This window comes from Mesoplodon mirus (assembly GCF_964341445.2).
Source record: "Mesoplodon mirus genome assembly, chromosome: 20".
NCBI classification, from domain to species: Eukaryota; Metazoa; Chordata; class Mammalia; order Artiodactyla; family Ziphiidae; genus Mesoplodon; species Mesoplodon mirus.
In genome coordinates this window covers 32,189,368-32,214,847 of record NC_138996.1, presented here as the reverse complement: position 1 = coordinate 32,214,847, position 25,480 = coordinate 32,189,368, and the positions used below count along the sequence as shown (strand labels likewise).

General features: G+C 40.1%; 1 protein-coding gene across 1 annotated transcript in view; it reads left to right on the top strand.

Annotated features, from left to right (window-relative positions):
• Window positions 1-25,480, top strand: part of CSMD1 (CUB and Sushi multiple domains 1) — a gene marked incomplete at its 3' end in the record, with an annotated part of 1,728,858 nt that overhangs the window by 1,107,649 nt on the left and 595,729 nt on the right. The window contains exon 6 of the mRNA XM_082608811.1: window positions 1,463-1,575. Within this exon, the coding sequence (XP_082464937.1) occupies window positions 1,463-1,575 (113 nt within the window). The remainder of the gene's footprint in view (window positions 1-1,462; window positions 1,576-25,480) is intronic.

Below are 25,480 nucleotides of genomic sequence, written 5' to 3'. Positions count from 1 at the left end.
CAGTCGGTGCTACATAAATCCAAGCAAAGAGTAAGATCTGAGTAATGTATTTCCTCTTACAGAAGATTATTTCAAACAGTGACACAAACACTGTTGCAATTGGTTCCAGTCAAGGTTTGGCTTTTCACTTTGAATGGATACTGCACATTTTTAAACCTGAGAGTTGAAATTGAGCACTCTGACATCAGGAAGCTTGCCTACATATTTCACTGGATGCAGCTTTTCCTCCAGGTAAAAGTAGGAGTAACTAGGGAAATGCTCTACACAGCCAACCCGTGCCTAGCAAATTCCAGGCATAGAGTACGATTTCCAGCAGTGGAAATCGCCAGCCAGCCCGCAAAGGGCCGCAGCAGTTTCAGCTCCAGGGCAATTTGTGAATCCCTGACATATGATCTGCACGAATAAGCATCATTTTGAGAATAGTTTTACAGCTGAGATGCAAAATAATTATACAATGTGTAACCCCATGTAAGTAGCTTTAGGAGCATTTACACGTGCATCTATACCATCTCTTTGAACACCTTGATCTAGGTCTTTTCAAGTCCAGTTTACAGACTGGAAAACTGAGGTTCAGAAAAGATAACCCAGGGATATAGCGCCTCAACTAGTGCAAGTGGAGCCAACACACAATCGTCTGTCTGTCTGAAGCATCCAATCCAGTGGTACTTAGACCACTGTCCAGAACGGAATGCATCACATCATCTCTAACCATCAAGAGCTCCTCTGCCTGAGAAGGCATGTACTCCTTAGTAATGACACAAAGTTTTCAATAGTAGGAAGTAAATGACTTGCTTTTTCTGACAACCAGAGTGCACATTGTAAGCGGACTGGATATTTTCAACAGCTTAACCAGGGATCGATCCTGTCTTACTTTTGAAAGATTTAATTTTGTTTAATATACTACTTTACGCACACATGATTTTATTCCATGTTGAATCTCTTTGACAGTTCTTGTCACTAATCTCATAAACATCCCTCTTCTTCACTTGAGTAGGAAAGGCCCAGGTTGTGAATCTGCAGATGGGGCCCTGGAAACACTGGATGTTATCAGTTATCTGAGTCGACTTCAGGTGAAACCGAATTGCCCAGTGTTCAAATAGTGAAAGGCAGACGTGTATCATTTGCCTGTCTTTTCCTTTTGTAATTCATTATGATCGAGGTCCCGATAAGAAGAAATAAGAGATCAAAAGAATATCTGCTCATTTAATCATCATTAATAAAGAAGAATCAAAACGTCCAATATTTGTGAAAGCCTTGATTCCATCAAGGATGAATATAGCATTTCTTTGTGGGCAAAGATGAAATTACCTGAAGTGCTTCAGTGTGGAAATGCAGCTAATAAATGGCGTCTGTTTTAGGCAACTACATAAAGACTGTCGGCGCTCAGTTGTAAAATCGGGTTTGAGATGGGACATTTGCGCTGCTGGTTTACAAGACAGATTTTCTTCATTCTCTCTTCCAGGCTGACGGGCATGAACCTCCCTTCTCCTGTTATCAGTAGCAAGAATTGGTTACGACTCCATTTCACATCCGACAGTAACCATCGACGGAAAGGATTTAATGCTCAGTTTCAAGGTAAGAAGGCTCCATCTTATAAGAAAAAAAATGTATTCACATGGCATAAATGCAACTACCTGATTTAGTGATTTACGCATAAGGGGACCTCAAAACAGAAATGGCAGATTGTTTGTAGCCGGGTAAAACAGAGAGTCTGTAGTCAATAGTATGTAGGGTTGATTCTGAAACTTTCTCTTTCTCTCTAATTTCTAGGGTTTATTCCTGGATAGTATTGTATAGTTTCCTATATGTTTCTAATAATCAATCATTGTTATCCATACTGTGAAACGGTTGATGGAAACTATTCCACATGCACCTGCAAATAAAACTAGTATGGCACTGTCAGAAAGCTAGATGCTGTGCCAAGCAAACTTCTCCAGCTTTCCCCAAATCATGGCCGTGAGAATGCCAGTTCAATTAAGGCAGAATTCCCTGAACATTTGCCACAGGGAAGCTGGGACCACAAAATGAGGAAATTATGACAACCCCCATGCTCCAGAAACTAGCAGATCAGAAAGATAATTTGTAAACAGCTCCCATGAAAGATGGAACAGAAAGAGAATCACGGGAGCCACTTAAGGAGGTTTTAGTAGTATTCCAACAAGTGGCTCTGAAAGACTCCTATCTGAAACACATTTTAAAATCCATAATGACTTCACTCTGTCCTTTTGGGCAAGAAGTTAAAAAAATAAGAGTAATCTTCAGGGATTTAAATACAGATGATGCTGAGGAGGACACATGTGTTGAGTTTTATCTGCTACTGGGATCCTTGGGGCTTGTGAACCCTCATGGAACGTGCCTGACTTGGGGTCCAGGGACAATTTTATTTCACCAAAATGCATTTTATTCATAAGGAGCATTGTCCACCCCTCAGTTTCTTCCGATGCTGCCGGAAAGCCCTTGGATTGCAAATATACTGCCTTGAAGCTTGGTAAGAGTCACAGTAATTTGTTTTCACTTATTCTGGGACCCAGGCAAGGCCAATCTTTTTCTTCCCATACCTGCCTTTGTGTGCCTTTATCTTTCAAGGCCACATATTCTAACTGTAGTTATAGGAGAACAGGTATGGAAAGGACATATCAGTGGGGACTGGGGTCACTAGGTGATATAGTGGTGGGGGATGAGGAATACACCACTCAGTCTCATAGGAAATTCTGAGTCTTCTCCATATTACTCCACATCAACAGATACATCTATCCCTGATTTAAAGCCATCGTAGATCACTATTTGGAATAACAATTGACTGATCAGACAGGTAGGTAGGTAGATCTATAGCGTTATTCCTAAACTGGTGATTGATCTTCTCCAAAGTCCTGATTAACTGATTGGTATGGAACTACAGAAAAATTTCTAGGTGTCATCCTCTAAACCTGATCAGTGGATTTGGCATCTGTACCAGTGATTGGAAGAAAGGTGAAAAATAGAATATCAAGTTTGAAGATACTCTAAATTGGTAGATATAAGAAACAATTGTAATAGTTGAGACATATTAGCCATTGATGATATATATAAGCTGTGATTAGAAAAATGTGTACATAAGCCCCAAGAGATAAAAAGATGCAAAAATATAAGGAGGGGTAAACATGGCTTAACAGTGATACAGGAGGAAATCTCTTCAGGCTGACTTTGAAGTTCAAGTCCAAGACTAAATGGTGGGAGGGAGCTGCCTTTTGTTTCATTCACCTCAGGCCTTATATCACAGGAGGGGTCATGACTATGGCTGAATCTCAGCCGACCATACATGGAAGGTCAGATTCAGTACCGGATGTCATCCTTTTGTGACATAACAGAGAGCACCTGTCAATGCCAGGTGGGAAGGCATTATGAGAATTTTTCTGGCTCCTGAGGGCAGAACTATCACCCATGAATAGAAGCTACGGGTGGTCTTTCCTGATGATTCTAGAACAAGCTGGAGGGCAGAGGAAGGCAGGAGGCAAGCGATGGCTCAGGCAGAGCCTCTCAGGGCCCCTGGCAGCTGTCCCACTGACCACCTCCTCTGGACACCACTTTGCCCTGACTTTGCAGCTGAGAGGCCTCAATGTTTTCACTCTGAGGACAAATGAGGGGAAAGCTTCCTGTCCTGTAGGAAAGTGTGTTATTCCTGTAAAGTTTCCCTTTTTTTTCTGCTGGGATTGAACATCAGGAAGCCCCAATTTGTATTGTACTTTATTTCAACCAGACAAACTCAGGGAAAAAAACACTGTTGTTATTACCAACACAATTGCTAAAAAGAAAAGCAGAGTAAAAGAACAATCTAGAAAACCAGCAAGAACAACAATAATAGCGAAAACACACAGTGTCTACTAAAAGCTAGTTTAATATCTATGAAAACATTCTGTCAAAACCCTGGATAGCCAAAGCAATCTTGAGAAAGAAAAATGGAGCTGGAGGAATCAGGCTCCCGGACATCAGACTATACTACAAAGTTACAGTAATCAAGACAGTATGGTACTGGCACAAAAACAGAAATACAGATCAGTGGAACAGGATAGAAAGCCCAGAGATAAACCCATGCACTATGGTCACCTTATCTTTGATAAAGGAGGCAAGAATATACAATGGAGAAAAGACAGCCTCTTCAACAAGTGGTGCTGGGAAAACTGGACAGCTACACATAAAAGAATGAAATTAGAGCACTCCCTAACACCATACACAAAAATAAACTCAAAATGGATTACAGACCTAAATGTAAGGCCAGACACTATAAAACTCTTAGAGGAAAACATAGGCAGAACACTCTATGACATAAATCACAGCAAGATCCTTTTTGACCCACCTCCTAGAGAAATGGAAATAAACATAAATAAACAAATGGGACCTAATGAAACTTCAAAGCTTTTGCACAGCAAAGGAAACCATAAACAAGACAAAAAGAACCCTCAGAATGGGAGAAAATATTTGCAAACAAAGCAACTGACAAAGGATTAATCTCCAAAATTTACAAGCAGCTCATGCAGCTCAATATCAAAAAAACAAACAACCCAATCCAAAAATGGGCAGAAGACCTAAATAGACATTTCACCAAGGAAGACATACAGATGGCCAAGAGGCACAAGAAAATATGCCCAACATCACTCATTAGAGAAATGCAAATCAAAACTACAATGAGGTATCACCTCACACCGGTCAGAATGGCCATCATCAAAAATCTAGAAACAATAAATGCTGGAGAGGGTGTGGAGAAAAGGGAACCCTCTTGCACTGTTGGTGGGAATGTAAATGGATACAGCCACTATGGAGAACAGTATGGAGGTTCCTTAAAAAACTAAAAATAGAACTACCATATGACACAGCAATCCCACTACTGGGCATATACCCTGAGAAAACCATACTTCAAAAAGAGTCATGTAGCACAATGTTCATTGCAGCTCTATTTACAATAGCCAGGACCTGGACACAACCTAAGTGTTCATTGACAGATGAATGGATAAAGAAGATGTGGCACATATATACAATGGAATATTACTCAGCCATATAAAGAAATGAAATTGAGTTATTTGTAGTGAGGTGGATGGACCTAGAGACTGTCATACAGAGTGAAGTAAGCCAGAGAAAAACAAATACTGTATGCTAACACATATATATGGAATCTAAAAATAAAAATCATTCTGAAGAACCTAGGGGCAGGACAGGAATAAAGACGTAGACGTAGAGAATGGACTTGAGGACACGGGAAGTGGGAAGGGTAAGCTGGGACGAAGTGAGAGAGTGGCATGGACATATATACACTACCAAATGTAAAATAGCTAGCTAGTGGGAAGCAGTGCATAGCACAGGGACATCAGCTTGGTGCTTTGTGACCACCTAGAGGGGTGGGATAGGGAGGGTGGGAGGGAGATACAAGAGGGAGGGGATATGGAGATATATGTACAGGTATAGCTGATTCACTTTGTTATACAGCAGAAAGTAACACAACAACGTAAAGCAATTATACTCCAATAAAGATGTTAAAAAAATGTGGTATAACCACATAATGGAATATTACTCAGTAATGAAAAAGAATGGACTATTGAGAAATGCAATGACATGGATGAATCTCAACTGCATACAGTGTGTAGTTTTAAAAGTCTACCTACTACATGATTAACATGAATGATATTCTGGGAAAAGCAAAACTAAATAGAAACAGTATCAGTGGTGTCAAGGATTAAGGGTGAGGAGAGGAGCTGACTACAAAGGTGCAGGGCTGGGGAATTTTTTTTTAATATCATGGAAGCATTGTGCTTATTGTTTTCTAGTGATAGTTAATATGAGTCTTTACTTTTTGTTAAATTTTGTAGAACTATAACCAAAAGAGTGAATTTTACTGTATATAAATTTAAAAATAAAATAATGCCACGCTTCTTTATGATCACATGGTACTATCAGTATCTTATCCTTTACTCATTAAAAATGAATACTCAAAAAAAAGAAAATGTGGCTGTTTGAAACAGAGATGAGCTGTAAGCATAAAAAGCAGCAGATTTCGGGCCTCCCTGGTGGCGCAGTGGTTGAGAGTCCGCCTGCCGATGCAGGGGATACGGGTTCGTGCCCCGGTCTGGGAGGATCCCATATGCCGCGGAGCGGCTGGGCCCGTGAGCCATGGCCGCTGGGCCTGCGCATCCGGAGCCTGTGCTCCGCAACGGGAGAGGCCACAACAGTGAGAGGCCCGCATACCGCAAAAAAAAAAAAAAAAAAAAAAAAAAAAAAAAGCAGCAGATTTCAAAGGCAGTGTGAAAAAAAATGACTATAAGACACTGTGTGTTGAAAAGATGATGTCCTTTTATCATTTTAAATATTTTAAAACTTTTTTAATGTGTCTACTAGAAAATTTTAAATTACATAAGCGGTCACATTTGTGGCCCACACTTTATTTTATTGGGCAGCTCTGGTGTAAATATTTGAGCTTCACACTGAGATTGGCCATGCCTTTTCAACAGGACCAGCTGAAGTGATTTCTGGGATGTTAGGTAGAATCTCACATTGTCTCTCAAGCAACCTACCCCACCAATTACTAATGTCTGAAATCCTCATACTAAACCTAAGTCTTGGTTTAAAATTTTCGTTTATAAAGCAAAATCTCTGTAAGAGGTCAAAGTATATGCTTTACTACCATTTATTCTTCAATCTAAATGAGTTTTTCAGCTCCTTCCTTGGATGTGAACAAAAGATAGGGATTATATGAAATTTCCCAGTGATTGAAAGAGAAAGAATTATACTATGAAAGAGAAAAAGAAGAAAAGATGAAAAAACATTTTTTAAAAAAGAGAACAAATAGTGAGCAAATGAGGATTTTTTTTTTTTTTAATTCACGAGATTGCCCTGGACCAGCCTTTGACATCCTGATTAAAACCTGAGTGTAAGGGGACCTCCCTGGTGGCGCAGTGGTTAAGAATCCACCTGCCAATGCAAGGAACACGAGTTTGAGCCCTGGTCCGGGAAGATCCAATGTGCTGCAGGGCAACTAAGCCCGTGTGCCACCACTACTGAGCCTGTGCTCTAGAGCCCGCAAGCCACAGCTACTGAGCCCATGCACTGCAACTACCAAGCCCAACGTGCTGCAACTACTGAAACCCGCATGCCTATAGCCCGTGCTCTGCAATGTGAGAAGCCACCACAATGAGAAGCCCGCGCACCACAACGAAGACCCAATGCAGCCAAAAATAATAAATAATAAAATAAAATAAAAATCTAAAAACCTGAGTGTAAGCTCCTAAGAGGCTTCTATGTTACTCAGTAGATGAGTGAGAACTACCTCTTCCTCAGTTCACTGTCTTTAGTGTCCAGGACAAGGACCAACAAAAGGTTTCAGATCTCATAGTGGTGATAAAAAGGAAGGGGACCATACCACACATGAATAGATCCCCTCCTTAGTGTGACCTTAGTGTGAAGGAAGCTAAATCAGCTTAGCTCCCCACAAATTAAATCCTGACTACATAGTAGGTGATACCATGATTATAAGTTTTATTAGAATAATAGGTTTATTTTTTATAACTTCCTATTTAAATATTTCTTGGAAAACTCCACTTGGAGTACAATTTTCTTAACTGACAAAAATTCTCACAACTTGGATGTGAAGTAAGTGATCTATTGAAATAATTAAAATTATTATTTAAAACTTTTGAAAAAGCAGTGACTGTGGAAAACTAAAATAATATAAAATTTAAGTTCAGTGAAATTAATACCTCTGCTGCATTTTCACTCTGAAAAAGTGGTTCTATTTTTTGAAAATTCCTTTATATTTAATTGATTCATTCAGTGACACCAGAAGAGTCCAAGAGAATTTTAATTACAAGTATACTGAAGATAAAAGTGAGTTCTGGCATTAATTTTTCTCTAGTTTTTAGAGAAATGCCATTATTGGTTAAAGACTTCTGTCAGCATTGTATACCTCTTGAAGTTCTTCAACTTACCTGCTTCTCTGAATGGCGACTAAGGTAAAATGTCTGCATTATTTATTGCTAAAAAATTGAAAAAGAATAACATTATATCCCATTCTATCTCAATTGGCCATGAAATCTATTGCTATTTTCTTGATAAATGCAGATCAATAACTTAATACTTAATAATACTCTTTGCACCCTTCAGAGCCCTTTCTATGTTCCTTTTTCAGCTCCTTTATATGATTTGCAATTTTCTTTGCCTAGGAAACTATTTTCAAAGTCTTTTCTTGTGAAATAAAGTTATAACCCAGATGAGTCTATAGGGATTACTCTTAGGCTTTATTTCATTAGCTAATTTTAATCTAATTAGTGCGAGGCAGGAAGCTTATAGTTTTGCATGTTCATATAATTTTCTTAGCAACAGGTACTCAAGGAAAGAGTAGATGTGGTCCTTTGTGCATTTTGACTAGTTAGAGTTTAAATGATAGGTATTAAAAATTTTTTTTTAATCTAATTGAACGTTCATAAAAATCTCACTTTTTCTAGCTCTGTTGAAGAACACATGCTATCTTCTTTCTTCTTCTAGAAATTGTCATGTTTTATAGATGATGAACAGGGAGTTTATTCATAGCAAATTTAAAGTCATGCTCAAAACAGATTAGCTTAAAAAATAGCTCTGGGAAAACACATCTGTAATAAATCCTATTTCAAGTAATGTCAATAAAAAATATTTCTATGCAATAAACATGAAGCCTTCCTCCTGTTCTATTAGTTGAGCTTTATACTTTATTACACTGAATCCAAGATGAGAATGTTTTCATATTTTAATGTCTCCAAAAGGAGGATCATGTATTTGGCACTACTTTGCCTTGGCCCCTTCTCAGTGGTATATAATTCTGCATCCTATGATCAGTGGTATCTTAGATTTGATGAGGTACTCTAATGGTACTTGTGGATCTGATTGTAGGCACTTCTCTTCTCCCAGATGTTAAGACTCTCTTGATACGACTTTGTCTTATTTCCTGCCCATCATTCCATCCCAGGGCCCCAGTACACATGCAGAGTTCTAGAACCTTCTCCCACCCCTGCATGTGCCTGTCCTGAGGTGAAGAGCAAAGACAATAGAAAGAAAGGGAAACAAGAAATATTGGGGTCTCGGGGGAGTTATAATTGGTATTAATTAAATTTGTAAAAATAATTTAAACAAGAAATCATCTAAAATTAATATCACACCATATGGTACAACCTCACAATATAGGAGTTTAAACATTAATGGATTTAACTATGGACTGCAAGTAATCAGCAAACATATTCACTTTGAAAGACTTAAAAATGTAAATGGGCAGAAAGTGGAGCATTCACAGACGGAATCGGCGTTTCTAAAAACAATGTCGGAACTTGGCCATATAAGTTTAAGAGGACAAGGAGAGGAGACTGCCTGGAGGGAAAATGCAGAGGGAAGGGGGTTGACATTCCTTACGGATCCAGCATCAGATACTTTACAAATAGTTTTTTAAAACTTAAAACTGAAAAGACTTCATCACCAAGGTGGCAGGGGAGGAGGTCTCAGCCTCCATGCGCCGACGAAAGCCAATAATGTACAACTACCCGTGAACACATACAGCTCTGGGAGAGCTCAGGAGAAGCAGCAGTAGCACAGCGGAGCACAAACGCTGAGAATAACCCCACGGAGACGGTAGGAAGAAGTTCCGTTTTTCCTGCATCATCCCGTCCCCCAGGCTGGCACTGCTCGGGGTGAAGAGGACACTCCTCCCCAGAAGGTTCCTCCAAGGCAAAGGGGAGCAGGGAGAGCCACCAACCACAGGAAGGACCCACAGGGGTCCCCACCCTAAGGAAACCAGCGCCAGCAGATCCACAGTGACCCCCGTACAACGCTTGCCCCAAAGAGCCCTGTAGGTTTTCTCCTCTGCACACTCCAGCTGTTTGAGTCCCAACCCCTCTGTCCCAGTTGCTGGAACCCCAGCCAGTGCTGCCGTGGGGACCCCAGCCTTGGCACCCAGAGCATGCACATCACCAGTCATCACCAACACCTGCCTTTGTCCCTTTTACTGCTGGATCCGGAGGGGCTGCCGAGGACCCCAGTAGCTCTCACAGCCACCACAGATGTCCTGAAGCTCCTGGCACTAAGGACCACAGGGTTGGCGACATCACAGACCACAGCTATTTGAGCTGAGTCCCCGCCCCACACACCTGAAGCTGCAGCACACCTCCACTCCACCAGGCCCAGGGGCACAGCACATTCCAGCGTGGCCCCCTCCAGCAGGTGAAGGTCTTCCCTCACCAAAGCCAGTCCATAAAGTCTGGAAAAGGTGACAGCTTCTTAAATGTGCAGGCAACTGTGCAAGGCTACAGGGATCACAAAGAATCAGGGAAATATGCCACCACCAAAGGAACGCAATCAATGTCCAGTAAATGGCCCCAGTGGAATGGAGACCCATGAATTGACTGACAAAGAATTCAAAATAATTGTTCTAAAGAAGCTCAATGAACTACAAGAAACATGGATAAATCATTTAATGAAATCAGGAAAATGATACAAGAAAAAATGAGAAGTCCAACAAAGAGATATAAAACATAAAAAAGAATCAAACAGAAATTTTGGAGCTGAGGAATACAATGAATGAACTAAAAAACTCAATAAAGAGCTTCAACGACAGATGCAGTCAAGCAGAAGAAAGAATCAGAAGTCTCTGGAAGACATCCAAACAGCCAACAGGTATATGAAAAGGTGCTCAACTTCACTGATCACCAGGGCAATCAAATCAAAACCACAGTGAGATATCACCTCACACCCGTGCATGGTCTCGATTACATGTGGAAACTGAAAAAAAAAAGTGAAACTGATAGTAACAGAGAGTGGAATGGTGGTTGCCAGGGAAATGGGGAGATGTTGGTCAAAGGGTACAAACTTTCAGTTATAACATGAATAAGTTCTGGAGACATAATGTACAGCGTGGTGACTATAGCTAATAATAACGTGCTGTATATTTGAAATTTGCTAAATTACTACATCTCAGATGTTCTCACCAAAAAAAAAAAAAATTAACTATTTGAGGTGATGTTAGTGTTAATTAGCTTGATTGTGGTCATCATTTAACATTGTATGCATATATCAAAACATCACATTGTACACCTTAAATATATGCAATTTTTATCTGTCATCACAGCTCAATAAAGCTGGGGAAAAAAAACCTTTAACTGTTATCTAAATAAAAAAGTAACTTTATAGAGTAAACCCTCACTATCCTGAGATTAAACCTGTTAGGTGAAAAATGCATACATATATGTAGTGAAAAATATAATAAAGGAAAGACAAAGTTACATTACAGTAAAACATACCAATGGAAATTGTTAGTCTTAACAAGTTTTAACAAGCCTTTTGTTTATGCTTATATGTCAACTAGTCAAGGGTAGAAGAAGGATTATGGAGGCTTTACAGATTTTTAGAACCTGAAATATTAATGTGGTAAAGTTTCAAGGAATAAGCATCACTTATCAATATCTATTTTAAATAATGAGAAAATGGCATCATGCATAACAGCATATCTTCAGGGTTTTGTTTTTTTGTTTTTTGTTTTTTTTTGCAATACACGGGCCTCTCACTGCTGTGGCCTCTCCCATTGCGGAGCACAGGCTCCGGTCTCGCAGGCTCAGCGGCCATGGCTCACGGGCCCAGCTGCTCCACGGCATGTGGGATCTTCCCGGACCGGGGCACGAACCCGTGTCTCCTGCATTGGCAGGCGGACTCTCAACCACTGCGCCACCAGGGAAGCCCTCTGCAGGGTTTTTGAACATCCATACCATTCATATATAGTGTTGTATTTAATGCCGCTTGATGAATTTGTCTTTGGGATTAGGGTTGATGACCAGACTGTCACGTCTTTTGTATCATCATTTGAATTCGGTAGGAAGACCTAGCTCTGCCGCAGTGTGGTTTTCTAGGGCTTGTTTTCTCTTAGTTAACACTGGGGGTGCTTAGTATCATTTGAGGGAGCTTTGCCATTTTCCCACGACTGGAGCTTACAGCCCCAGAAAGGGCATGGCATGTTCATTTTTGGCTGAGGGGCTGATACTTGCATTTCTGATCATGATCAAAATTCAAATGTAAATAAAGTACTAGCCACAAGCAGTAGCTTCAAGTATGATTTCCACCCAGGTTTGAAAGAAATAAAATGTGTGATAGCCACCATGCATAGTTTATGAAAAGAATATAGAGTAATAGTAATTAAAGCCCAGGCCTTGTGTGTATATATTGTGAGAGGTATTGAAATATGCACAATGCATGTAAAAATACCTAACACTGTTCTCTACTTGCTAATGTGGTATTTATTTTTCTTCTTAGGGCTCTCTCTCTCTATTTTTTAAAATACTTTATTATTTTAGAGCAGTTTTAGGTTCACAGCAAAATTCCACAGAACATACAGAGATTCCCACACACCCCTGGCCCCCATATATGCACAGCCTCCCCCATTATCAACATCTCACACCTGATGGTACACTTATTACAACTGATGAACCCACGTAGATACGTTATCATTACCCTAAGTCCGTAGTTTACATTTGGGTTCACTCTTGATGTTTTACATTCTATGGGTTTGGACAAATGTGTAATGACTTGTCCACCGTAATGGAATCATACAGAGTATTTTCACTGCCCTAAAATATCCTCTGACCTCTCTTGTTATTTGAAACATTGTAAAATTCACAACTTCTTTGAATTTATTTCTATATTTATTGAACTTGGAGAATGAAAGAGGCAGTTTTCTTACACATATCTACTAAATGTATTTAATAAATGAATGTGTATATGAGAGTCTATATAATGATTACAGAGAGAGCCTATAGTAATTATCGACTTTAATGTTGGAAACATGTAAACGCCAGCAAGGGAGACATAGTTCACTTCCCCTTCATTAGTTTGTCAAGTTCACTTCCCCTTCATTAGTTTGTCACAGTGTTCTTCTGCAATCTCTTGCAGGTAATTTAGTTGTTTCTTATAAAAATTTCCCTTGACAGTCATCTACCTATAGTGTTACAAAGAAAGTCAGAGTTCAAGGAAATTGTCACCCTGCAAAAATTAAGTAAAGGCTGGCTTAACATGAAATGGATTATGTTTCTGTAGTTTTAAAGACTACCATCCTGGCTATTTTGATTTTCTCTTTGATTTCAAATGATCTCATGCAAATATAGGCGTTCAAGTGAATGCTGGCAGAGAATCTTTAATTAAATATCACTGCCTAAATTTGTAGCCAGAGACTTGAAGAGAAGCAGCTGTAATCGATTTTCCTGGACAGAGCAGAGAGATTGTTGAGGCATCCAAAGTAGCTTAAGAAAAGCTCAGTAACCAAGAGGGCGCTTTCCGCTGGCAGAGTTTTGATTTGACTTAAGAGGAAAGGCACTGCCCTGCACGAGGAGGTTGGTAAAAGAGAAAACAGTGAGAGTCTAAGTAAAAGATGTCACAATCAATAAAGGGAGTTTGGCCACAGACTGAACAAAATGATTCCATTAAAAAAATTATTTTAGTACAACTCTTTAATTCTAAAAGAATTTTGACTTCTGTGTTCCTAAAAGAATTCTAGAAATTAAAAAATAAAACCTGCAAGAAATGAGATTCAGAGGGTCGAACTGGAAAAATTAGCTTCATATTAAGCCGCTACTTTTTTCTCATGAAAGAAACTTCATGCCAGTCTACCTTAGCATGATAACATGCGGGTCATTACTACTAATCGGATTATCTCCAGAGAGCAAACATCAATGCTGGTTTCTCTAGATAGCCATTGTCTGTGATGAGGACTGCAGCACACAAGGTAAAGGAAATGTGATTTTTATTAAAGCAACAGTTCTTGTTCTCATCCCGTGTAAGTTTAAAATGTAACACGTGACAACTGTAGTTACATGATTATTATTATAAGTTAATGCAGACTGTCGGCTTCAGCTAAAGCACTTTGTGGGCACAATAAACATTTCACAATCAAGTGTTGAGTGCCGTCTGTGAATCAGGTGCTGGGAGGACCGGTTTGGGGTGATGATCTCACACAGAAAACAAACACCCTGATAGGACTTGAGTACCTTCTACGTGTAGGAGCTGTGTTCTCCCACGTATTTATGTAGATGTATGGCATTCTCACTGATGTCTCACGGAACAGTATGGTCACAGTGTTGCCTCTTGGCGAATGAGGACCTGAGAGGTAAAGTCAAGTGGAGATGTTCGTTCAAAGTCACCACTAAGTGCTAATGGTGAGCTGAAGCAGCCAAGATGTGGCCGATGGCGCCCGTGTCCACAGCTTCACTCTGGAGAAGCAGAGTCACAGATGCTACAAAATCTCGGGGCAGGAGGAGGGTCCCTCTGCCACAATGGCAGTGGGTGGTCTGGAGCTGAGCAGACCCAGGGGCTGGGGTGGTGGCTGGGTAGGAAGTCGACACATTGGATGTGAAATGCTACTCAGACCTTAAGAACGAGGAGTATGTCTACAATATTAGTTTTAACTGCTGGGTAATATTCCGTTATTTGAATTAAGCACTACTTATTCCTCCATTCCCTTCACTGAGGAAGGCTCCCAATTTTTGTTTCTTCAAAATGTTGGCTGAAAAGCAAGTTGTGTTAATACACGTAGACATGATACAGTTAAGGTGAACTATTACAACTAGTTATTTTTATGAATATATACAGATGCAATGACATGAGAAGGTTGTTTTGAGTATTAAGATGATTTACTGTCTATAAAGTGCATACAACAGTGCTTGACACAGAGTTTGTATTATCAATTTCACACCCATTTCAGAGTAGCTCTTTGTATTTCTCTTCCCTCTTTATTTTTTTTTACCCAAAAATACTATTTCTGCTGAAAACCTATGTATTTTACCCATTTACTTGTCTATTAGTTTTCTTCTTGTCCTGGAAGGAAAGCTATAGGAAGGCAGGATTTTTGTCTATTTTGTTTACAAGTATATTTCCAGGACTTAGAACAATGTCAGACACAGATTAAGCAATCAACATACAGTTTCAAAATGAGTAGTGATAGAATACATCACTATAAATAATTGGCAAGAGTAGCAAGGAGCTTGCGTTTTCTGTGTAATAATATCCTGAAGGATAACTAAGTGCCAGTCCTTGTTTTAAATGCTCTCTGTTGTCTGTGTTTTTGGACGAGCCTAACCATGACGTAGCCCATGGGTCAGCTGTGTGGACCGGGGCACCAAGAGGTTAAAGCTTGCCCTTGGAGAGGGGTACATAAGGAGTCAGTCAGGAAGTGAAGTGGGCTACTCTGACTCACGTGAAAGAAGCAGTGTGAGAATGATCTGTGATGTTTAAAGTGCAGAATTTGTTTTTACTACGTAGCTCGACAGAATTCCATACTTTTGCACACATGAACATGCTCACATTGACACAGATGCAGACTTTTAAAAACAAAACGTTTTTGTTTTGTATAATATATTTGTCAGGTCTCTCCAGAGAAGCAGAACCAAAAGGAGGTAGATGATAGATAGATAGACAGGTAGATAGATGGATAGATAGATAGACAGATGATGGAGAGATAGATTGATTATAGGAATTGCCTCACATGATCCTGGAGCTCCAGAAGTCCCTAGATCTGCCATTTGCACGCTGGAGAACCAGGAAAACCAGGCTGGCCAGAGGCCCAAGGGCCAGGAGTGCCAATGTCTGAGGGCAGGAAAAGATGGGCAGCTCAAGCAGAGACAGCCCTTCCTCCACCTTTGGTTCTGTTCAGGCCCCGTGCAGACTGGTTGACGCGGCCACACCCACACTGGGGACAGCGATCTTCTTTACTCCTTCTACCCATCCCAGTGCTGATCTCTTTCAAAAACACCCTCCCGGGTACATCCAGAAATAACATTTTACCAGCTGTTTGGGCATCCCTCAGCCCAGACAAGTTGACACATAAAATTAACCATCACATGTAAGTGTTTACTAAATGGATCCTAGAATCCAATTCCAAGATGACTAAGTCAATATTTACAGAATCTTCATTTTTTTTAAAGTTCATCATTTAATTCCAATGTATCGGTCAAGTGGGGAATCCGTGTTGAGTGATGTCACTCAATATTGTAATCAGGCAAAAAAACATTACGGAAATCTTGGAGATGCTTCAATTAACATGTGCCCCGTTCCGGGGAACCCTGACCCGTGAATGTGCAAACTGAATGGATGCTCTTTAGTGACAAGAATTGTGCAAGTGTATCGTGTATCCTCAGGGCCACAGTTGATAGCTTACCTTCCTCTCTTCCTCTCACATTCAGACCCATACCGCCTATTCTAAGAAGTAAACACGTAGTTTCCCTCCTTCCCCCCATATTACACACCACTGGGGAGCAATTGCTGTTCTTAGAACAAAGACAGAGGTTATTCCGCGGGGCTCAGCAAAGCAATGGAAGAGTTGTGTCTATAACTGGAAACGTAAAACGGCCTAATATTGTCCTACTGTTATTGTAGCAGCAGCTGTTTCAGACATTTTTCATTGTGGATACCGGGGGCAATGAATGCATCGTTGTAAATATTGTCTCACCCCCCCCCCAATTCTAGCACACTGGGAGATCAGATTACAGAAGAAGCCCCTGCAGAGGTACACAAGGTACTATGGAAAATTAACCTATTGAGCTTTTTTATTGTTAGAAATGTTCTTGTTATCTAACTTAATTTGTCTTATAATTATTTAATCAATAGCTTTCTATTAAATTTGGTAAGAAATCACAGTCCATGAGCTATTAATCTTTTATACTTATCAGTACACTGTCTTTTTATATTGTCACCTGAGCAGATACGATATTTCAAATTCCATTATTTAAATTGAGCAGTATCACCGATGTTTGTAGTCAGAGGCAAACCCATTCTTATGTTATATTGTCCAAGAGCCTTTATCAATCAGTGATAAAGGTTGAGTACCAGTGATAGAGAGAACAAGATGGAATGTAACAGATATCATGTGTACATACAGGGGAGATGGTAGGAGATATGGAATTGAAGGTGCCAGTTCTCACCATGAAATGCAGCCTTCCAATTACATGCATCAATTAAATGGTTTAAGTAGTATATCACTGGTGTAGTCATCTTAAATAATGAAGTATCTTTATTAAATATTAATTTAGTACACTGGAACTCATAAATTCACTTTTAAAATTCCTCACATCTTAAAGAGCTTGTATGCATTTTTGAGCTCATTCACTATCATATGCATGTATCTCTACATATATACACACACGTACTCGTACATATAGACATGCACTCACACACCTAATCAGAAATATATTTTAAAAATTCCCTTCTACCTGAACGAGATGGTGAGTAAAAAATAAACTCTATTATCTATCATCTATTTCTCAGTTTGCAATAAATTTTCACGTAAATGTGGATCACTTTACTGACAAACATCTGAGATGAGGCAGGATGATATTGAATACATGACATCTCTTACAACCCCTGGGACTCAGAATTTCAACCATGATAGTTCAGCATTTGTCTTTTCAGTTTTTATTCCTAAAGGTTCAGTTCACCCTGGAGGCTTTTTTATCTTTCCTTTCTGTCTTTTAAAAATATTAATTGAGGACTTAACTTTCCTCAAAGAAGCAAACAAACTAAAAAGATGAGGGTCTCTGAAACACTATCTTCGTGGCGGATTGCCCAAGCATAAAATCGTCGTCCTGCGTGGAAGAATCTGAGAAGCTCTCCTGATGTTTAGTAAATATTTTCCACTTCTCACTATTGGGTTTATGGTTCTCTTTGTTTTCTTGGTTAAATGGATATCCTGAGAAATGACTTGATCCAGTAGAACTTGTTTATTTTTAATTTCATTGAAAGGTAACAGCTGAAAAAGTCCTTCAAAAGACAACTCATCAACTTATTGATGGTGAGACCAGATTCTGCAAGGTTAAATGATTTGCTCAAGCTTATTTCTAACAGAGAGGTTTTAAGCTTTCCTACAGAGTGCAGTGTCCTATCAAGTTTTTGCCCTGCGAGGTGGCCCCGGGCGAAACTGCTAAATTGGTAGAGTCAGTCCTCTCCTGGATGCTCTTGTTCCCAAGACAACCACTCAGATGGCCCCTACTCAGAGCTCGCCTGGGGCTCCCACCAGGAGCTCACCCCGCCCTGGCCCTCTTTCCCTGGTGGTATTCATTTTTGTTAAGTCTTCTGGTCCCAGGAATGGAAACTCATTCAACAAGCTTAAGGAAAAAAGAGGGTTCCATGGGAACTAGTACACTTTATCCAAAACAAATTGAGAAAGGGGACATTCTGCCCCTCCCATAATATTGCTACAGCTCTGTAACCATCCACCAAGCTCATTAGCAGCAAGGGTGTGGAGTCAGTCACCTGGTTTCAAACCTCAGCTCTTATTCCTTAGGGCAAATCATCTAAGTGCTCTAAGCCTTAATTTTTTCACTTACAAAACAGGGATAATAATGGAAACCTACTCATAAGTTGTGAGAAGTAAACAAAACCTTGCATGTCCAAACTATAAGCACTCAATACATCTTGTTGCTGTCATTGTTATTATTACTGATCACTTATTCAGTCTCTCTACCCGGTATACGTAAATTCTGTGCTTCATAACTGCTACCCATTCCTAATTTCTGCTTCCTCCATTTTTGCTGGCCTGGTGGTATTGATACTAACTCCTAATTCCTTTCAGTACATCTTTAAGCTTTAGATCTTCTTCCTAAAGTTCATATTTTTAATAATCCTATATTAAATTCTGAAGTGCTAGAATCAAATCAACCCAGCCATATTAGCTGTGTTGGCTCAAGTGCTTATCCCTGATTTATTCACTTGCAGTGGGTTTGAGTTTTCTTAGTAGAGACTATAGCTGGCCGGTGTTATTATTAATATATCTGCTAGGGAATCCTGAACTCTTACCAAGATACTCAACATTCCTTTCTATGTTGGACTGTATTTCCACTGAAATGGACTATTTCTCCATCTCCTTCCTTCAAAGGCAGGCATTCAGCAAAAATCTGTGTGTGGAGATAAATCCTTAGATACAGATTGCAGGCTGGTGATGCCAGGGGCTGGGGAGCACAGTGGGGAGGTGGAGAAACTCCTTAATGGGCACAAGGGGTTTTACTTGGAAATGATGGAAATGTTTTGGAACTAGACAGAGATGGTGATTGACAACATGGTGAATGTAATAAATGCCACTGAATTGTTCACTTCTAAGTGGCCTCTTTCACGTTACGTGAATTTCAGCTCAGTAGTTTTTTTTTTAATCTATATTATAATAGGACTAGAGAGACCCTCCCATATATTCTCACTCAAAGAAAAATTATTCTTCTTCCAAGTGAAGTGATGCCCTAGAGCTGGTAGATGTCATGATAAATGAAGGTCCTTGTAGCGGAAGAAAGACTTCCCCATCCTCTCAGATTCTGTGACTGGGCCCAAGAATAAGACTAACAGAAAACAGATTAATAGGAGAAAAGCCTACAAATTTTACTTCATATTTTTACCTGCACATGAGAGCCTCAATAGGAAAAATGAAGACCCCAAAATGGTTATGACCAAGAACTTATATACCTTTCTTTTAAACAAAGAACAATAATTGTGTGGAGAAGTGACAAGACAAAGGAAAAAGGATTTAATAAATTGGTAATTAAAGAATTCCTTATGTTGTCACTAAAAAAAAAAAAAGAAAAAAGGGATTTAAGGCCATAAATTGTAGCAAAGTGATGGAAACATACTTCCGTCAGTTTCCCGTTAGGGGAAACTAACGGGAGATGAGGGTCATTTCGGTAGGTCTGTCTGTCCAGGTCCATTTCAAGGTTGACACCCCCTACCCCATCTCCGGTGATAAGGCTGTTCTCTCCTCTGAGGGCAGGGAGAGCACTTCTCTCAGGGGAAATTTCATGACCTGCTTTCAGGTAGGAAGGCGGAGGGAAGGGAGTTCTTCCTGCAGCTGCTGTTTCTCAAGTGTCTTCACAGTGAAAAAATCAGTATGCCAAAGGAGCATATTTGGGAGTGGTGGGTTCTGAACCTCTTCATACACAAGACATCATGGCAGCCAAGCTTGATTTTGCCTTTCCTCCAGGCCAGGAACCGAGAGGAGTACTTCACATACACGTAGAAGCCCTTGTTGGTGCCCACAGGTGCCCTCGGCCTGCCTCTGAGTTTCCTGCAGCCAGGTCAGTAGTTCCTGTGCTGATGCTTCCATTCTCAACCTCCCTCTTCTCTCTGCTTCTCCTCCTGAGGATTCCTTGCTCTGAGAGCCTGTTCAACACAGAGCAGCCTGGAGGTGCTGGGAGAGAAAGACCCCTCAACCAAGGAGACAAAGGAATTGGTGGGTAAACCTCTCCACCTTTTATCCTCTCAAAGTTTTGTTCTACACGGTTCCCTAGAAGGAACCCCAGATGGATTGAGGCCCAGGTGCCCAAAGCAGTACCTCACTCATCAGTGAATACTTTTTTTCCCCTTCTCTTTCCACTTTCCTATTCCCAGGACCCTTCCCAGATAAATGGAATGCATCCAAGTCTTTCTTTCAGCACCGATTTTTGACCAAACAAAAATTAAGTGAATGCATTATCTCATAGAACCTTCACAGAAGCCTTTGGAGGTGGATGCAAATATTATACCATTTTGCATTAGAATACTGAGAGTAATAGAAAGTTTCAGTGATTTGCCCAAGGACCTGCAGTTATTAAGTGACAGAACCCAAATTTAATATTGATCCATGTAACTCCCAAGCTCATATTCATAAGCCCAACACTGTATTTTATATAATTGAATCAAGTTATAATAATATCTAGCCTGGCTCGGAGGAAAGATATCATCATTTTATAGCCCCTAATGAAATAATGGACCTAGATAACGGTCATCAATAGCTCCTGAAATCACAGAAAGGCAAACCATACATTGTGTTTCCTGTTAGAAATACAAAACATATCTATGAGGAATCCTCGCCAGAAAATTAAGCTTGAATCTTATCCAGGCTTTATCTGGCTGACAGTTTACAGGACAAAAGACAGAGAAGGATACAAAACACCTTCCCAGTAATACGGTTAGTAAAATCTACCAGCAGGAAACTCTACAAAACAGCTCACTGTGTTCAGTAAATAAGTAGTAGAGTGAATGGGTGAGAGAAGAAACAGAAACTATAGAATTCTAAAAGAGACTTCAGAGACACGTCAACATCATATCTGAGGCCTAAATATGGAATTAGATTAATATTTAAAATGAGATAACTAGGGAAATTGGAATCCTGACTGGATATCTGTTATCAAGGGATTACTGTGAGTATGTTTACATATGATAATGGTATCCTGGTCATTCATTTAAAATGAGGATTCCATTTTTTTTTTTTTTTTTTTGGCCAAGCCACATGGCTTGTGAGACTTTAGTTCCCAGACCAGGGATTGAACCCATGCTGTCGGCAGTGAAAGCACCGAGCCCTAACCACTGGACCGCCAGGGAATTCGTTCATTCATTTTCAAAAGCATCTTAATCCTTTAGAGATGCATACTGAAATATTTATGGACTTGTGAATTTATGATCTCAGGTTTGCTTCAAAACAACCTGGGTAGGGAAGGACATTTGTAAAGGTACAGATTTAAAAATAATAATAAATAATAATTTATTTATTACTGCAGTTGAGTGATGGGAGTATGTGGATTCCGAATGCCTTTATCTGTAATTTTGTTTATGCTTGAAATACTTCTTTCACACTAAAACGTTACAGAACACAGCAACCATGGGCAAGAAACGAGACTCTGAGGCAGTAACTCATTCTACCTATTATAATGGCTAAACACGTTGTCTTATCACCTCTAACATATTAAAAAAAATATCTGGCGTAATATAAATTGTATTGTGTGTGAACATGTCATCATCTTGGCTTCAGAGATTCATCTCTGAGTGAGCGCCTAGATGCTTCTATCAACCTGGAACAGTGGATGTTTCTAGGTTCATAAAATGGGATAAGGACAGTGTCCTTGATGAGGATAATAAATGCCAGCAAGATCAATCCCTTAGAAAGAAAACTCAACTTTTTGGTGGTGGGGGGTAGCAGAAGGGTGTACTTGTAGGTACTAAGAGCATAAAATGTATAAAATTCATTGGTGGTTGCAAACTATCAAGTATAATCAATCCCTACCACTAAATGTACGGCCAGAGTAGACATCAGTCAATTGAGGGAGAACAGGTCTAAAAAGCCATCATGGCTGGAGTTCTTTGCTCTGAGCATCCAGAGATTTGCTCTGTCAAACTCAATGGTGATCAGGGCCAGGGAAACTGAATCCCATGGATTAAGCAGCCTTGGAGCCTGAGGAAACACCAGCAAAGAGAAATGACCGAGTCAGAGGCCGTGAATGCCAGGGAGTCCAAATGTTTCCCCCTCTAATCTATCCACTTTAGTAGCCAGAAATATTAGCAGGAAGCCACATTATCCACTTCTTTGGTGGAATCACTATTTCAGGGAACGGAAGTGCTAGAAGCCATCGTGGTGACCATACCGTCTCCTTCTGAGTAGATCCATTTGCAAATGGAAAAGAGTCTGATGGACAAAGGAACGATCAAAGCTTGAGGGTGAAAGAGATGGACGGTCTCAGAGACTTGGGCTGGAAACACTTGAAGCCCCTGGACTTTGATGGAGCAAGTGACACAAGATCCTGGGAAAAGGGTTTAGAAAAGTGTGTCTTATATTCCAATGCACCCCTTGTGTCTCTGTACTAAGATATACTAATGAACTCAAACCAGTTATCATGTGGTGTTACATGTAGTCCTGCTGTGCTCTGGTCTCTGTCAAGTCTTTTTTTTTTTTTTTTTTGGTGCTTATTCTACAGCTTGCTTTGCTGGGGATAACCCATTGGCCCATTTGCAAGTGTGTGAGGGTCTAGGACTTAGTAAGGATAACTGACCTTAGGGCTAGCGAGTGGTGGAAGAACTAAATTGGAAAGGTCTTGCTCTGAGGTCCACCAGAAAACACCATGTACTCCATGTTGTATGGATGCCAGCGGGTTAAAACATTCCCCCAGTGAACACTTAGTCATGTGACAAAGACAAGGAAGAGTGTGCCTTAATAACCTGAAGTGGTTTTAAGACCGCAGTTACATATTGAATGTAGTAAATCCTGTTATGAGAGAGTTTGCCAAGTAGTCAGCAACATGATTTTCTCAAAGGTTGTCCACTTTAGCTCTCAACTTGCATTTCTCTGGTTGCTTAGACTACTTGGAGAATTATTATTACCAGATCTTGGATTAGAGGTTTTGCTGATTGATTTGGAGCTCTCGCCCCAGAGAACAGGTGCGTTATATTCCACGACAATACCGTTGCATTGTTGCATGACATCGTGCGTGAGTCATTTTAAAATTGTTGGGTCACTGAGTTATTTAGATTTTCCATATGGTTGGTGTCAATATCTAAAAATAGATATTGTATAGTATCTTTAAAATATCACATTTGTTAATATCACTACCTACGTGCTCAGAAAAGTCTTGAAGTATTAGGAGGTTGTAAAAATCACAGAGGCAGATATGCTTGTTTTCCATAATCCTGATATTTGCTTAAATACTCAAATGTCATCATCAGAAAAAACATCATCCAATTACTTTTCCAGAAATAGCTGACTATTTTCAGGTAAGTAACAGCAAATACTGTACCTAAATGTGAAAACCTGAATATCTGAAGATGATAAGCAGAATTCTAAGATGACCCCACCGACCCTTGACCTTGTCTGGTGTTCTTCCTTTGAGTGATATGACGAGATGTCCCTCCTGTGATTCGGCTACATTATATGGTACAGTTGACTTTAAGAAAAGGACAGTGTCTTCAGTGGCCTGGACCTAATCCAGTGAGCCCTGCCTAGGAGCTCTCCTTGGAAGAGAGAGTCTGTGTGTGAGAGATTCAGCATGAGGGAGATTCTCCATTTCATTGAAGATGGATGGGACTACACGGCAGGGAAGGGTGGGTGGATTCCAGGAGCTGAGAGTAACCCCAGGTCAACAGCTGGCAGGAAGATGCGGGCCTCAATCCAACCACCAACAACCTGACTGAACCTGGGCGAAGATTTTATCCAGGTCCCCTAGATGAGAAGTCAGCTTGGCCAACTCCTTACATGTTAGACCCGGGCCAGAGAACCCAGTTGAGCTGTACCTGGATTTCTGAGCTAGACAATCATGAGACAATATATTCTTACTGTTTTAAGTACTGTTGGTGGTACAGTTGACCCTAGGTATCTGTGGGGTATTGATTCAGGACCCCCTCAGATACCAAAATCTTTGGATGCTCAAGTCCCTTTTATAAAATGGCTTAGTATTTGCATATAACCTATGCACATCTTCTTGTATACTTAAAATCATCTCTAGATTGCTTATAATACTTAATGCAATGTAAATGCTATGAAAATAGTTGCCAGCACATCACAAATTCAAGTTCTGCTTTTTGGAACTTTCTGGAAATTAAAAAAAATATATTTTCGATCTGTCATTGCTTGAATTCAAGGATGTGGAACCTGCAGATACAGAGAGTCAACTCTAATTTTTTAGGCAGCAATAAAAACAAGTACACTCATCATGACTTGTTAGTCTTCTTTTTAAGTAAAAATGGTGCTCCATGAAAAAGCAGCTGGTTCATCTCGGAAGTCAAAGAATTGCACAAGCACTTCTCCTCAAGACCAGCATCATTCTTTGCTATGCAGCAGAAGTACGGTAAAAGTTACTTCCCATTTCATAAGCAAAATATTAAAAAGCCTCGCACTAAAGGGTTTAGACTTCATAAAATTGATTATTTTCATCACTTCTTCCTTGGCATTCTTCACTTAAGCACCATGAGTAATACGATGACTGAGGTCCTGCTGGTGCCCCTGCCTTGATTCATGCTGAGGCTCCAGCAGGTTTTTTACACAGTGAAACAAGCAAAAATACCTTGGTATGAATGTGAAAACAGTTTCGGCCTAATAGGGCCCCCAGAAGGTTCTGGGGTCCCCGGGCATATGCAGTATTCTTGGAGAACTGCTAGGGAAGTTGATCTCGTCTATTTCCAGCTTTTCAGTTGCATCTGTAGGCTGAGGATTCCCCAGTGCATGTCTCTAGCCTGAGTCCTTCCCCTGCTCAGTCTCATGTAGCCAAATTCTTAGCTCCAAGTCTAATAATAGGCATATCAAACTCAGCACACCCAAAACCACGACTTACTTCCCTACACAATCTCATTCTCTCTAGACCGCCATATCTCAGTATATGCATAATGGTCTAATTAGAACACCTAACCTAAAAGAACTTCAGTTCATAATTTAGAATCCAGAAGAAAGCTATTTCAGAGCAATTTACAGAACGCTATGTTATAACACACGCATTTCATGCCTGGACTGAATAGTTCTACTAATGGGGACTTTTCCCACTGTGTTCTTTTCTAAGGTGAGTTATCAATGGGGATATATTGGGAATATTGGCAACAGGTGAGATTTCTAGATCAAAGTTCAAAGATAAGAGAGCAGATTCTTTTCATGACAGAATGCTTTCAGATCTGTTTTAGGTCAAGGCAAACACTGTCTTATGTTTAGTCAAGATTAGTAGGTTAATCAATTTGTTGATTCCTTAGCTTTGAGGCT